Source organism: Elephantulus edwardii, unplaced genomic scaffold (assembly GCF_000299155.1).
Source record: "Elephantulus edwardii isolate Elephantulus edwardi_28Jun2011 unplaced genomic scaffold, EleEdw1.0 scaffold00164, whole genome shotgun sequence".
NCBI lineage: Eukaryota > Metazoa > Chordata > Mammalia > Macroscelidea > Macroscelididae > Elephantulus > Elephantulus edwardii.
The window spans coordinates 6266769-6283107 of NW_006399914.1; the positions used below are offsets into that span (position 1 = coordinate 6266769).

The window sequence follows — 16339 nt, forward strand, 5'->3', positions numbered from 1 at the left end:
CCTTTTCAGCAGGAAGTAGCTAAGAGAATATGCCATCCCCTTTTCCTTATGAATCAGGGTGAAGTCTCTCTCAGGGAGGAGAGATAGGGAATGGCAAAGGACACACTGACAAAGGATTAATCGGAACTGGCTTTGACAAGCACTGTGGCATTTGGACAATTAAAACAGACATGGGGGGGCGGGGAAGAAGAACAAACTGGGGAGGAGGGTAGCGAAAACAGTGCAACAATGAAGGAATGAAACCCCAAAATCTCTGTAAATGTTCACTAAAACTAATAACATTTAATAAGAATTTTTTTTTAAAGCTGCTTTAATGACTTCCTTCCGATTCTCATAAAATTTTTGACCAATTTTCCATGGTCTTTACATATGTGATAGTCTGAGGATGCCATATCCACAGCCAACTAGCACTGCTTCAATTTCCAGTTGTTCTTACCAACTGCAAAATCATAGAAGAGATGTCATTGAATTTAGTATTTTTTAAATTATGATTTCTTTTTTATTAATTTCAGTGAACATTTACAGAGATTTTGGATTTCCATTCATACACTGTTGCACTTTTCTCCCCCCTTCTTTTAAAAAGCAAAAGAAAAACTCCTTCACTGGTATACAATCCTCCCCGCTGCCCCCCGCCCAGTATACTCCACTCTGCAGACCTCATGAATTTAGTACTTTTAAAGCAGCTTTATTCTCTTAGTTTTCTGGTTTCATGTGAGAAATGTCTAATTCATAGAAGTGTGTGTGTGTATATATATATTTCTCTAATTTCCAATTTAAAAAAAAACAAATGAAATAAAAATAGATCATGTTTCCTATCTTAAATATAGGATGTTTAATTTTATTTTACTGAATGAAGTAGCGTCAAAAATGTGCTTTATTAAGGACATCATATATATTTCAACTTCATTTTTAAGGATTAAGGATGTCATGTATATTTCCATTTAATTTTGTAGAAATCACTACAAAGTACTATTATATCATTCCACTTTTATTTTTATTATAGTAAACCCTATGTAACAAAACATTTCAATAACTTTTTATGTGTACAATTTAGTCACATTAATTATAGTCCCTGTGCTGTACAATTACGCTCTGGTGATGTAGTCTGTAGGGACTAGCACTGCTGACCCAAAGACCACAGCTCTTTCATGGTTGAAATCCACCAGCAGCTCTGAGGAAGAAAGCAATCTCCTCCCTAAGGACAGTCAGTTATGACATAAAGGCAATGAGCGTGCACAGCCGTCATTAATTACTATTCCTCATTAATTTCTAAATTTTATCATCACCTTTAACAAAAATTCTGTACTGCTTAAAAAAGGAAACTATAAAAAAAAGAAACTATCTGACTTAAGGAAATAATGGCAAGTATCTAGAAACTGTCATAATAAGCAACTTCTAAAAGCATACAGATTATCTCTTCTAAAGCTCAAATTATTAAAGACGGTTTCATTTCTTTTGCCTCTAAAATGAAAACAAAAATAATCTCTTACCTGTTTAACATCTCGAACAAGATGAAATAGCATTGGATTAGTTGGACCTTGTTTCTTCAGAGAAAAAGAAACAAAACACAGTTATTTTCCTTCTAAAATAACTTAAACAATTTTCTATATTTCTCATTGGTCTTTATGAACTTTCCTATATCAATTACATTGATTCTGAGTTATTGCTTTAAGTTATAATCATACATATGAAACAAACCACAACAAAAAAGGGTCATAATCATGCCATAGTGTCTAAAATACTTCCCAAAAGTCAATCACAAAAATAAAAAACTCGCTGCCAATGAGGCAGTTTTGACTCACAGTAACCATATAAAACAGAGCAGAGCTGCCCTTCAGGCCTCAGCACACAGAGACGTATGTAGAAGCAGACTGCTTCATCTTTTCTACTGGAGAGACACTAGGGTGTTAAAAGCAGCTGACCTTTTGGTTAGCAGCCCAATAATTAATCCACAGAGGCACCAACGCTCCTTGTATTTTCAAGAAGATGAATTCTTTCAGAGAATTAATAAAATGATATTGAAGATCTTTTTTTAAAAACAATATGCAAATATTGCAAGTTTTATAACTTAAGATACTTAATAAAAGGACAAATCCTGTAATGTCACTTTTATAAAAGAGGACTGACAAGGGGGTTGGGGGAAACTATGAAAGGGGGGATAAATAATGTATACAGCGCTGAAATGGACAAGGGAGAGAACTGTATAAAAGGAATATATGATTAGGTATTATTGGTGTGACAAGAGTCCAGAGTAAGAACTACATAGTAAATTGATCTGAGGGGGAATGTATAACAATGAAAGAACTTTTTTCTAAAGAAAAAACAAACGGGGGGGGGGGGGGGGCCAGGGAGAACAATGTGTAACAATGCATGACTGGAAAGTCAAGTTCTTTATAAACTTACAATAAAATCTCAATTAAAAAATACTGTTCATAGGTAATGAACTTGTTATCTTTCCTTTTTAATGAATTATTTATTTATGTATTTATTTATTTATTTACCGAGTGTGCTATCAAAGCTTGGAAACCATCAAATCAACACTTTAATATTCTGGGTAATAAACCTTTATATATTGAGTTATGCAGGATTTCTCTACTGTCTTACTTTCATGATATATTTTACTCAAGTGGATTAAACACAAATTTTATTTTTGCAAAGTCAACTTAAAACAACTTTAAAAACACATCAAAGTATGCTTTCCCCAAACCAAGACTGCAGTAAAGGGTCAAAACTGTATTGTAAACTTTTTAGACGGGGAGTTATGGTGGCATATAGAGTTGCTTAACTCAAATCCACCAGTAGTTCCACAGGAAAAAGATGGGCAATCTTCTCTCATGTGACTGACAGCTCTGGAAATCCAATGGATGGAAAGGTCACATAAATGAGAATGGGAGAAAGAGAGGGAGTGATCTTTGCGACTAAAAAAGTAATCAGAAAATTTTTAGGTGGTGCTTTGACTTATTCACTGCACAGGAGGAGACTGAAGAGCTGGATTTAAACCAGATGCCTTTAGGACTGCAGCACAGTTTCTTACTACTAGCCCACCAGAACTCTCTCTATGTTTATTATAGCAACCAATTGAAATTACTTTTTCATTTTGCTCAATGTTTGATAATACATATCCACATTTAGCTATGAAACATCTACTCATATTTCTCTGAAGAACATATTACATTATAAACAGTCTCCAGGCTACCAATGATAAACAATTCTAAGTGTGTCTGTAAGTCAAATCTGTAAGTCAGTACAGGTTCATATAGTTCTTAATTTTCCTTTTACTGTCTTCAAGTTTGCACTTAACTCACTGTTGAAACTCTACTGGGGCTATCTTCTTTTCTCAGCATTGCCTGTTGATCTGAACCAGTGGGCACACTCTGGGTTAGCAGAGCTACTCCTTACAGACTATGTCACCAGAGTTCCCAGGCTTATTTTAGTGCAAATAAAGGCTCAAAAGTTTTTCAAGGATTCTAAAGCTGTGTATGAAAAAAGTGAAGATGACTGATTATGCTGGAGATTGGTTGCAATGTGTTAGTTCTAAAATTTCACTGTAAGGGCAAATTTACTTAACACTAAAATATAAACAGGTATTTATATATGTCTTCCATAATATTTGTAATCCAGGGTTTTACTGTATTTTGATACTCATAGTTTTTAATGTCTATGTATCAGGATAGAGTAGGGTTTAGGGCTGTTGTACAGAGTGTGGCTATGAGCTGTAGGCAACTCGACTGCACTTAACAACATACGACATCTAATGATACTGAGAATTGTCAGTGTATCTAAAGAATATTTTATGTAACTCATAAGATCCAAGGATTTCAAAACAATTCTATGTTCCTTTCAAGAGTTACAGAAGATCAAAACTATTTTCATAGTTTTCATACTTTTCACTCTCATTCTCGCACAGTTTAGTGATATTTTCCTAAGGCTTAGGATGCATGATCTTAAGAAATTAAATTTACAAGCAATTAGGAAAATTCAGTTTATTTTTACTGAAGCCTGACATTAAGAACAAATAAATTTTTCTCATGAAATTTCTTTAAAATGCTATTTATATTAATTTTAATGGTATTATTATGATTTTTAAATGAATTGGTAGTTTAAAATTCCTTAGTTTTATTTTCCAATATGATAAACATCAACAACAGACAAAAGCTTTTTGAAGTTCTTAATAATTTCTATGCAAAAGGGCCCTGATACCAAAGTTTGATGCTTTTACTATATCCTTAGTACTTTTAAAAATTTAATCAAGAATTAATGAAATAAATAACTTGCCTTAGTAATAACTGTTGTTGTTTACTGTAGAGCTGGAAACATTACTTTTTTATTGTTGTCTGAGTCAAAGTTTATAAAGCAAATTGATTTTCCATTTAGTCATTCATACATATTGTTTTATAACATTAATGACAGCACTCACAATGTAACCACCTGTGTTCAACTTCCTCCTACTCTCTATTTTTTCCCTTCTGAGCTTCATATCTGGGAAAATGTTGCCTTTTAGATCTTATGTGGCTGATTATTTTTATTTCTGTATTTCAGGGATCATCTTTATTTCAGCACAATTAGTAATTTTTTAAAAATGTATTTACTACTTTTAATGAAAATTTAGAGAGACTAAGGATTTCCAGTCATTCATTGTTGCACTTTTCTCCCTGCCCAACCCCTCCCCGCCCCATTCACTCTTCTTGAAAAGAAAAAGAAAAACTCTTTCATTGTTATGCAATCCCTCCCCCCAAGTTCACTCCACTATGCAGCCTTCAGTCTGGATTTCTGTAATGACAAGAATACCCATTCATAAACCCCTTTTAAGCAGATCTCTTCCTGTTTCAATGCAATATGTATCATGCCTCTCTTCCTTTTCTGTCTTCCCTCAACCCTGATGTCAGTCCCGTTTTACAACAGTGGCCCTATGCAATATTTGTCTTTTTGTGACTGAGATATTTCACTCAGCATAATGTCCTCCAAGGTCATTAACACTCCCAAATCCATTTTGCATAGTATTTTATGAGTTCCTTGTTTTTCAATGCTGCATAGTATTCCATGGTGTGAATATGCCAGAGCTTCTCTATCCATTCGTTTGTTGATGGGCACTTGGGTTGTTGCCAGCTCTTTGCTATTGTGAACAAAGCCGCAATAAACATGTATCTGCTTGGGTGGCAGTTATGGCTTCTTTAGGGTAAATTCCCAGTAGTGGAACTGCTGGGTCAAATGGTATTTCTATTTGCAACTTTCTGAGAAAACGCCATACAGTCAGGCTTCCATAGTGGTTGCACCATTTTACACTCTCACCAGCAGTGAATAAGGGTTCCAGTTTCTCCACAACCTCGCCAGAATTTGTTGTTTACTGTTCTGTAAAATTTTGCTATTCTTATTGGGGTGTTTTAAAACAATAATTTTTGAAATTATTGTTTGTTTGTTTACTAGAGACAGTCAAAGAATGTGAAAGTGCTAAATACTACTGAAAGGAAAATAGAGGTAAAGATACAATCCCTGCCCACAAGAAATTATTAACCCACTGGGGAAGATATAATTGTACATAACTATACACTGGGATACACAGAGGTGGTGACATGTCATGTGATTCCAAATATGAGTAAAATTTCAGTTAAATGATGAATACTTGGAAAAAAGAAATGTATTTACCATATAGAACTAGAAAACGCTTAAAAAGAAGTTTGGTTGTAGATCATTAAGGTACATATGCAGTATGAAATAGTACATGGGACAGGATAAAAAGAAGCCAAGTGAAAAAGATAGCTGAGGCAAAATGTGGCTAACTGCCAAGTCTGGATAGTTTTATACACAGAGTAGGGAGCCATCAAAGGTTGTTAAGCTGAGAAAAAAGGTATATAACGTATGTGATTACAACGTAATTTAAGAAACTGATTCGAGCAAAGATATACAGATAAGGAAATTACAGAGAGATTATTACAGTAGACTATACTGGGATTAAAGAAGCCCTGTTGGTGTACTGCCTAAAGTTGTGTCTCACACACACACACACACACACACACACACGTTGTGCTACAAACATAAGACTACAGTTTGAATCTACCAGCTGCTCTGCAGGTAAAGATACGCAGTCTCCTCCCAAAAATATTTATAGCCTCAAAACCTGATGGAGGACCCCTATGAGGGAGATCTGACTCAACAGCAGTGGGGTGAGTTTGTTTGTTTTTTACGTTTTAATACTGAGAATGACTGAATAATACAGAGAAATTAAGAATTAAAAAAAAAAGATAGATATTGATAAATGAATGAACACAGCTTTACACAGAAGCCACAGAAAGCTAAGATTTGGTCAAAGTGTTCATCAAAGCATAGTTAACTATAATTAATATTGTTAACATAGAAAATTCATGAGAAGGTAATAAAATATGAAAAGAGAAAGACTTTGTGAAGAGAATAACAATTTTTCAGGTGCCCTTTAAAATATGAAAGAAGAAAATACTAGCCAAAAGTGAGACACAGGGTCAAAATCAATATTCCTTTTAAAAAGAGCAATATAAAAGTAAATAAATAATTTCTATATACTAGATAGGATATTAAAAGAAACCCAAGAATAAAAAAATTTGTGTGACAGATTTAAGAAAGGAATAAGGCAAAGAAAAAGAAGAAATGGACAGAGAAGTTTCCCATTTCCCATTTAGAAGATCCATGTCTAATGAAGGAGAACTATGTGTGTTTCATATGTGCTCATGGTAGTCGAGAAGGGCTCTAGAAGTGGGAAATGGATTTGGGAGTGTTAAACCATTAATCCATACTAAGACTGGCAGGAATGTTATCAATGAACAACATATAAAGGGCTTTATCAACAAGACTGAACATATTTAGGTAAACTGACACTTGTAAAAAAATGACAGAATTGTTTCAACAAAGAAATGTTTTGAAAAGACTTACAGTGTTATAAAGCTCTTCCAGTCTAGGAATGGTAAGGAATTTATGCATGCTTACTCCATTTTCAATAAGAAGTTTTACAAATGCAACTCTATCCATTACAAGTGCATCTAGCATAGCTTGTTCCAAGGATCCAACCTAGAAAAGAATAAAATTTTTAAAATACATTTTTTAAAAAGACCCCAAACCAACGTTCTGAGAGTTTGACTAAATTACACAAACACATCTAAACACTAATACCTTGTATTTATACTCCTGCGTTCCTGAAAAAATTAGAAAGCTACAAAAGAGGAAATACTTAAAAATACACAGGGAGAGATAAAAAGATTTCACTTGAGAAGAATTCCCCAAAAAGCATTCCCCAAACCCTATTTTTGGTAGAAGAATAAATAATAGACAGCAATAACAAAAAAACCTATCATCAAAAAAATTTGTCATTGTTGAGTACCATTGAGTCAGAACAGATTCATACCCTCTAATGCTCGTCAGAGGCTGTAAATTATATTGGAAGAGATTTTCATCTTGCCACAAAGCAGCTGGTGAATTAGAAGCATATGCCTTTGGGTCAACAGTGTTCCTGACAATAGGACACTTAAGCTCTGAAATAAATCTAAGTGAGAAAATGTCTTAAACCAACGGCTTGTAAATGTTTGTTGTTATGTGCCATCAATTCAGAATCAAGTCACAGCTGACCCTCCAGCGCTTCTTCAGAGGCTGGACACCGCTCAGGAGGAGACTGCAAATCCTTCTCCCATGGAGTAGCCACTGGACTCAGACTATGTAGTTTATTGTTGGCAGTACAACTCCCTGCCACTAGGCCACCAGGGCTCTCTTATAAATATTTAGAAAACCTTTTCAAGGACAGATCATTTAAATAAACGGAGGCTATAACCGACATTTAGTATGCACAGTTCCAGAATATGAATAGAATCTAAAGTTAATCACAAAATATACTGGTCAAAAAAAATACCCCATATTGCACAATTTTCTACTACTCCATAATGCTCTGGAATATTATATGTATAAGCAAAAAACCAAACAAACAAAAAAACAACAAACCAAAAACATTGTCAGTTTTGTTACAAAAAGATAATTTCAAAAAATTAAAACTAGATAAACCAGGTAAGAAACATTACAGTTTTTTTTAGAATGCTGTGGAATTCCTCAACATTAGAGAAAATCTTCTCTCCACACATCTGTCATTAGTGGCTGGCTGTGCAACAGTTTAGACACATACTTTCAACAGACTCCAAATCAAATATTGCTAAATTATTGAACACACATGATATACAGGTTTTCAGTGTACTCATTAATAAAAGGGTGTTTTAATACTAGTTCATGTTCTTGAAAATACGATTTAATATACTTGAAAAAAGCACGTAATTTTACTTTGTGGTATTACAGCCTAAAATATATTTGTGATAAGAAAACCTTTCTATTCTGCTTACTTCAATCTTACTTTGATTCTGTCTTCAGAGACTTACAACTTTACTAACTAAACGGCTTACAATATAATTTCTTTGGTCAATCTCTCACTGATTTCATAATTCCTAAGAAAGGACATGATTTCCAAAATATTTTCAAGCATATGAGCTAACTTTATACCTTAGGTGTGATAGTATAAACATGACAGGTATGCTTCCTGTGATGTTTTTCACTATACTGTTCTGGTTATAGCAAAAACCCCACAACCAACGAACACATTACATTATAAGACAAAGCTCAATTAATTGGCAATAATGTAATGCTTTTTCATTTTCTCTCCATAAACAGCCAGTACCTGATTAAGTTGCTGTTATATACCATTAAGTCAGAACTGGCTCAAGCTGACCCTCCAGCGGGTTTTCAGAGGCAATTAGTCGTATGAGAAGAGACAACCCGCCTTCCTCCCAGGGAGCAGGTGATGGGTTAGAACCACATGCCTTTGGACTGGCAGCACAACTCCTTATCATTAAGCCACCAGAGCTCCCAATTAATTATGGTGCATTATTAATGCCTTCCACAACACAAAGAAAACATCGAAACCTCATAATCTTTCCATTTTCATAGAGTTGGAAAAAAACTCATAGCTGATTTTCCAGTAGGTTTCAGAAGGCTGTATGTAAATCATATGGAAGGAGATTGCCCATCTTTCCCTCTCAGAGCTGTTGATGGATTCAAACCACCAGAGAAGCATTGCCTTTGGGTTAGCAGGACAACTGCCTATAGATTACCAAGTACATCAGCTAAGTATTCCCTTCTTTATCATATCCAAATAATAATGGCTTACTATTTAACTTAAGAGTGTTTATCCCAATGTCCACTCAGTCCTCTCTCTGATCTACTTGTAGGGTGTTCTACAAGTCAGAATCAACTTGATAGCAATCAACAATATATACTTATGAAGTGTAGTTGTGGTTCAGTGGTAGAACTCTTGCATGTCATTACGGAGACCTGGGTTCAAGTCTTGGCTGAGGTTTTAATGTAGAGTCAACACCTATCTGTCAGTGGGGTTTCAAGTTTCTAGAATGCTGAACTGGTTTTACTAGAGCTTTCAGATTAAAAAGTATTAAAAAGCGCTAGCAATCTACTTTTTTCATACTACTTTATTTACAAAATTCAAATATATTGTTTTTCACACCAGATCATTCCCATTTACCTCACGCTCTCAACCCATCAAATTGTATGACACCATGATGAATCTCCCCACACACACATCTTCACCCCTCTGCTTCCACCCTCCCCACCCAAACATCCTCATACTCATTCTACAGTAATGGTTTTATACAGTATTTGTCCTTGTGGGACTGAGTTCGTTCACTCGGTGTAATGCTCTAGCACTCTACTTTTAAAAATCAACCAGTTAGGAAGCCGTGGGTGGCCTCGTGGGAAGAAGATGTGGTTCAAATCCACCAGATGCTCCACGGGAGAACGGGCAATCTCTTGCTGTGCAATTTACTGCCACTGAAAAGCTGCTGAGGGTCAGCTATGAGTCAGTTCTAACTCAATGGCACACAATAACAACTCTACGCAGTAGTGATCTAATGAATGTAAAAATCTACCAGTTTAAAAAAAAAAAGAAAAATCTGCCAGTGAAAACCCTCTTGCATAATTATTTTTAATTTACAACTGATTATCAGGATAGTATAGGACTAGATAGCAATTAATCTCATGGTGCATGAGTTTGGGGCCAACTCATTAACAGCTAACAAATACAAAAAAATACTTTATCAAGAGGACCAATATCTTACATGAACCTTAAAGTTGTGGAAATAGACCACTAAATTTTGCACCTTTGAAAAGACAAATGTTAAGTTAGGTCACATTTATAACAAATAGTGTTATTACTAGAGTTAAATTTAATAACATTTAGTTGTATCCATAGATAATGTACATACCAGCCACTGTTGTCCATAAACAAATACATGATTTTTAGCAATGTCAACTCGATCCCATGCCAGTGTAAGGATAAGCTGGTCAAATGCTGATGCATTAGTGCCTAATAAAACAAAGAAAATAAGTGACATGGTCAACTAATTCATCACCATTCAAATGAACACTTATGTGTCAAACTTTAATTAATTTACCCACTATTAATTAACTGGGGTTAATTACCATGAAGAAGTGGCCTGCCCCAAAGATAAGAGGTTACTCAAGATTGAGGACTTATTTTCCAATTATGAAAAGAACACAGGTTCATTGCAAACCATTCGGAATGCAAAAAATGAGAATAAGACAAAAATTATCTGTTTCTGTAAGACAGACAGTACTGCTTACATTGTGAAAAATATTCTTTCAGGTGCTTTTCTACACATACATAAGCTCAAACATGTATTTTAAATAGTTTACTATACTTAAATTCATAAGCCATACACAGACACAGACACACCCCCAACATAATTTAGATTAGATGTACCTAAAGTAAATTAATATCTCTTCAAGGTAAACCACAATCTATCCAACAACTCCTCTAGTAAGTAAATATTCAGGTCACTTCTAATTTTTTGCTTAGTATATTTTTGTGGATAAGTCTAAATACTTCAAGAAAATAATTTTCTCGAGGTAGAATTTCTGAGAAAAAGAAATATACGAAGTCTTCTGACATACTGTGAAAATATGTTCCACAAATGTTATACTACCTCATTCACCCACCAGGAGTTCAAGAATGGCCACTTCTCCACACATCAGTGGGAGGAATTACTTTTTATTTAAGTATATGAAGAAAAATATTAAATTTTTTTGAAATACAATGTTATAAATGTTTCAATGTTTATTGAAAACAGAATGTTTTAGAAGCAGGAATGGCATTCACTTCCTAAATAACATGCAAACTCTATGAACTTTGATAAATGACAACAGTTATAGAGGTTTGTGGGGTTGCTAAGAGTCTTGCTCCACTTGACAGCAACCAACACCACCACCACAATGCTATAAGGACTGAAATGTTCACAATACATTGTGTGAAAGAGCAAACAGTGTAAAGTTCCTTCCATACGAGCACACAAAATATATTTTTATGTACTTTCAAGATACAACTTTATGTGACATGAAAGACACAATTCTATATGTAGTATGTCAAGAAAGACAAAATTCTAGACATAGTATGTCAATGACAAAATGAACTGTTTCTCCCCACTGTGTATGTGAATGCAAAAGACATTTACCTGGTTTCAAAGCAAATTTTGTATCACAAGGAAGAGAAAGCTTCTAACATATTGTGTGAATGAGAGAACAACGTGTAAGATTTTCTCCACTCAATTACAGGAATTGTAAAAAGCATTATATTGTTATCAATGTGTATTTTTTTGTGAAAGGATGGGAAGGTTACCCACACATTCTGAGCATAAGAGTAAATGGACCATTTCAGAGGGAAAATTTTCTTTCTGTTTTAATTTACTTTTATTACTACATTGTTCATCACATTTCCATCATCCTCATCATGAATTTGTATTTTGTAGCAAATAACTTTTACATAAATTTTAACTTAATTCTCCTATGAAGTATTCATCTTTTTATTCATTTATAGTCACACTTTGAGATATTTCCAAGTTATTTCTGTTCTTCATTTCCCTCTTCTCTAAAATGGAGGACACCCACCCGCCCAAACTGTTAGATTAAAACAGCATGCTGAAGATTATGTTAAAGTTCTATTAACAAGACCCTAATGCTAATTATTATCATGGACTTCCAAAAAGAACAGATATGTCTTGTAAAAGGTACAGCAGTGTACTCACTGGAGGCCAGGATGGCAAAGCTTTATCTCATACTTTTGACATGTTGCTAGGAGAGCCTATTCCTTGGAAAGGGAAATCATACTTGGAAAAGTTGGAAAGGTCAGTGAAACAGAGGAAAACCCCCAAGGAGGTGGATTAACACAGTAACTGCAACAATGGACTCAAGTGTGTCAGAGTGACAGAAGACAGAATAGGGTTCAGATCCGAAGAGTCGTACTTGATTTGACAGGATCTAACAGCACTAGAATTATTTAGCTGATTAAAAATTCAAAAATTCTTAAAAAAATCCAAAACCGAAACCAACCAACTGTGCTATGAGCTTTAAAAGTATTCTACAAGTTTAAAAACAAAAAAGCTCAACTTATTACCAAAGAAAACAAGCATTGTGTCCTTCACAAAGAAAAATATACTGAAAATACTTTTGAAGCGTTTAGTCAAATTAAAGTGCTCTATTTTATATAAATAAGCTATGAATAACAGATCTTACAATTAAAAACATTAAAAACCTTACCTTTCAGCAGTGCAGTTAAGATTGCTACATCTATGTCCTGATGCTCATCTGATCCAATGTGGAAAACAGTAATCTATTTAAAGATTAATTATTTAAATATTTATCCAACTATATTTTAAAGCTAACTTATCATAAAACAGAAAATAACTTCAAATTACATGTTGGATATTAAATTTTTTATAAAAAAATAGCTTTTCAAACTTCTACTTCCAAAATAAGAAAATGTAGTAGTCTTTGCCAAATAAAACTTAATAAAGCATATCTGGTTTATATTTTTACTTGTGGAATGCTCCTTACTATCATATTAAAAACATATATCTACTCATCCTAGTAAATAGGTGTTATTCATTGAGAAATGTGTTCTGTTCAGTCTTTTTAATGAATATTTCTTTAAACAATCTGAAGGTAACAAAATTAGAAGTTTTTACTTAATTACATTTTTCACACAATAAAAGATGAATGAAATGCCCATAAAAACTTTTCAACTCATTGTATTTCATGTTGTTCTGAAAATGAAAATATTAATGAGGCTAGCAGATTAAATAATGGTATTATCTATCTACTTAGAACTATTTATTTAGAGAACTGAAACAAGGATGCACTCATCTTTTTTTATATTTCCAAGAACTTAAAATCAAACAGTGTGAATATCATTAGCAACCTTCCTTGAAAGATACCATCTCTTTGGACCAAGCTATAGAACAATTCCTAAAACTAAAGTACCAAGTGTTTAATATCATATAAAAACTACAATCCTCCTTTCATGATTTCTTAGCTTGAACAGAACAGTATGTGGCAACTAAACATACTTTAAAAATAATGAATGGAATTCCAAAATCTCTGTAGATGTTCATTGAAATGAAAAATAGAGAAATTAACTAATAAAAAAACAAAAAACTTTAAAAAAAGCTGCAAATAAAAAAGATGGTATAAATGATATATACTGCATTGAAACAGAGGGAGAGAACTGTTTAAAAGGGATATGTGATTAGGTATTACTGTCATGACAGCAGTCCAGCATGAAGGCTTCATAGTGGAGTAGACTTGGGGGAAGGGACCGTACAACAATGAAAGAATTTTTCTTTTACTTTTCAAAGAGAAGAGCAAACTGAGGGGGTGGAGGGCAGGGAGAAAAGTGCAACAATGAATGAATGGAAATCCAAAGTCTCCGTAAACTTCCATTAAAATTAATTTTTTAAAAAATAAAAAAAATAAATATTTAAAGATTTAAAATCCAATTTCAATTGGATTTATTGTTTAAACTTATTTAGACTAATTTTTCATTTAATGAAAGAAAAAAGCTTATTTTGCTGAAATCTACTTACAAGTTCCTTTTTTTTCATGCACTCCATCAGTGTTTGAAATAAGTGAACTGCTTCACTCTGGCCAAAATTAAATGTCTTTTTGATGGTTGAAATAATATCAGGCTCTGTTGCATCAGGAAGATTTCTAGAATAAGAGAAAACATCCTTAACTTATTGATCGGAATTTAATATATATGAACTTTACAGTGAGTTAGGTGTTGAGTTAGCTGCTAACCAAAAAGTTTTACAGTTCAAGTCAAGCAGTTACTCCTCAGGATCAAAATGGGGCAGTCTGCTCTTGTTAAGATTTACAGCTTTAGAAATCCAACAGTGTGGCCATGAGTAGGAAGTGACTGACTTGGAGATACTATAAAATACAGACAGGCCTATGAAAGGCCTTTAAAGCCATTGAATTAAATGAAATACAGAGCCAAAGTAAGATTATTTCTTCTTTTAAGAATCCCATAATAATGGGGGGGAAATGAATTTTTCCCTAAATCACTTTATGAAAATATTTTAAGAGGTCTTAAAATCTTAAATTTAAGATTATGTTAAGAGAATTTTTTTTTAAAAATTCTTTTTTTTTCCATCATTGTTGTTGTTGTGTGCCATTGAATTCAATCCGACTGGTACAGGAGGAGATAGTCCCTACTTCTCCAGTAGAGATCTGTTGGATTCTAACAGCTTGCCTTTGGGATTGCAGTGCAGCTTCTTGCCACTTAGACCACTAAGAGTGCTCCTAGTACTCTTATATATCCTGGTATATAACACAGTGTTTCATCACGCTATTTTACACATGAACACCATTTTAATATAGGTTTCTGAATGAGTAATATACTTAACATTGGTATTTTATCACTTCTTATTTTAATCATCATCAAATCTGAACTAATTCATAGCTGACCCTCGTTGAACCTGTGAGGTTAAATCATAGTAGGATCACCTTATTCCCTTGGAACCACTGGTAGACTGGAACCACAACTCCTTAGAAACTATACCACAAGAGTGTCCTTATTTTATATAAGTAGGCTACAAATTAAAAAGTGCACACTCTGGCAGTCCATAAGGAACTGTGTTGTTAAGCCAAAGACTGCACCTCTCTGGCGCTTCCATTAGTGGCTCTGACAGCCCTGGAAATGCAATGGTCATTCAGTATGTGTCAGTTCTATCCCTACAGCAATGAATTTAATTGAGTTAATTATGCTCTGGTGGCTTAGTGAGTTGCGCTGCCAACACAAAGGGCCATGGTTCAAATCTACCAGCTGTTCCATGAGAAAAAAGATGGGTGACCTCCTCCTAGGTGATTTATAGCCTCTGAAAACCTGCTGGAGGGTCAGCTATGAGTCAATTCCAACTTAGTGACGAATAACAACATATAAGATATGGCATTTTTAACACAGCTTCATTCTTGAGATGTGCCATACTCTCTCTGTTGGCTGGAGGAAAAGTCCTGGTTTCCTTCAGCATCTACAGGTCCAGCATTTCATGGGCATTTCCACGTGTCTTGGCCTTCCCTTGTGAAGAAGCTTCCCCACACTAGGGACCCACATTCTATTCTGGGAGATTATTTCTTAGAAGTACTGTGGTTCCTCCTGTAATGCATCTTACTAGAAAATAGTAAAGTATGAAGTTATAGTAAAAATTTTCTGTCCCACTATCTAGTCTCATCTCAAACTTCTTCAGGAACTATTATTATTGGAGAGCATATTTGTTGTTTTGTGCTGCTGAACTGACTACAACTCACAACGAACCTACGAACAATGGCTCAGATCCTTGTTAATCTCATTGAGCACCTTCTTGAGCACCGTAATTCAAAGGCATTGATTCTTCTTCTGTCATCCTTAATCACTGTCCAGCTTTCATACGAATAGCAAGCAACTGAGAAGACTATGGCCTGGAGCAGGCGCACCTTTAGATTGCTATCAACACTCTTTAGCCCTGTGGTAGGCCCCTGAAAGCAGATTTTCTCAAAGTAACTCATCTCTTGATTTCCTAACTGCTGGTGCCAAGGATGTTGATTATGGATCTGAGCATAATGAAATTGTTAACAACTTCAATCTTTCTCCATCTATCAATGTGTTGTCAATTGGCCTGGTGGTAAGCATTTTTGCTTCCTTTATTTTGAGATGCAATTCATATTGAAGGTGACAATCCTCGACCCTCTGTAACAAATGCTTCCGGTCTTCAGTTTTATCGAGAAAGGTTGTGTCATCTGCCTACCACAGGTTGTTGATGAGTCTATATTAATAAACTCATGACTGACCTGCCAGTAGGTTTTTGGAGGCTGTAAATCATACAGGAAGAGACTGCCCACCTCTTGTCCAAGCAGCTGCTAGTTGGAATACCAAAGAGGCACCTGGCTTTTCAGCTAGCAGCAGTACAGATTACATCACCAGAGCTCCCTATGCCTGTTT

The 16339-nt window shown here is 34.5% G+C and overlaps 1 protein-coding gene across 1 annotated transcript in view; it reads right to left on the minus strand.

The window, feature by feature from the left end:
* Positions 1-16339, minus strand: part of TRPM7 (transient receptor potential cation channel, subfamily M, member 7) — a 160006-nt gene that overhangs the window by 78592 nt on the left and 65075 nt on the right. Inside the window, 5 exon segments of the mRNA XM_006895330.1 lie at positions 1491-1544; positions 6901-7035; positions 10275-10375; positions 12622-12694; positions 13947-14070. Coding sequence (XP_006895392.1) covers positions 1491-1544; positions 6901-7035; positions 10275-10375; positions 12622-12694; positions 13947-14070 — 487 coding nt within the window.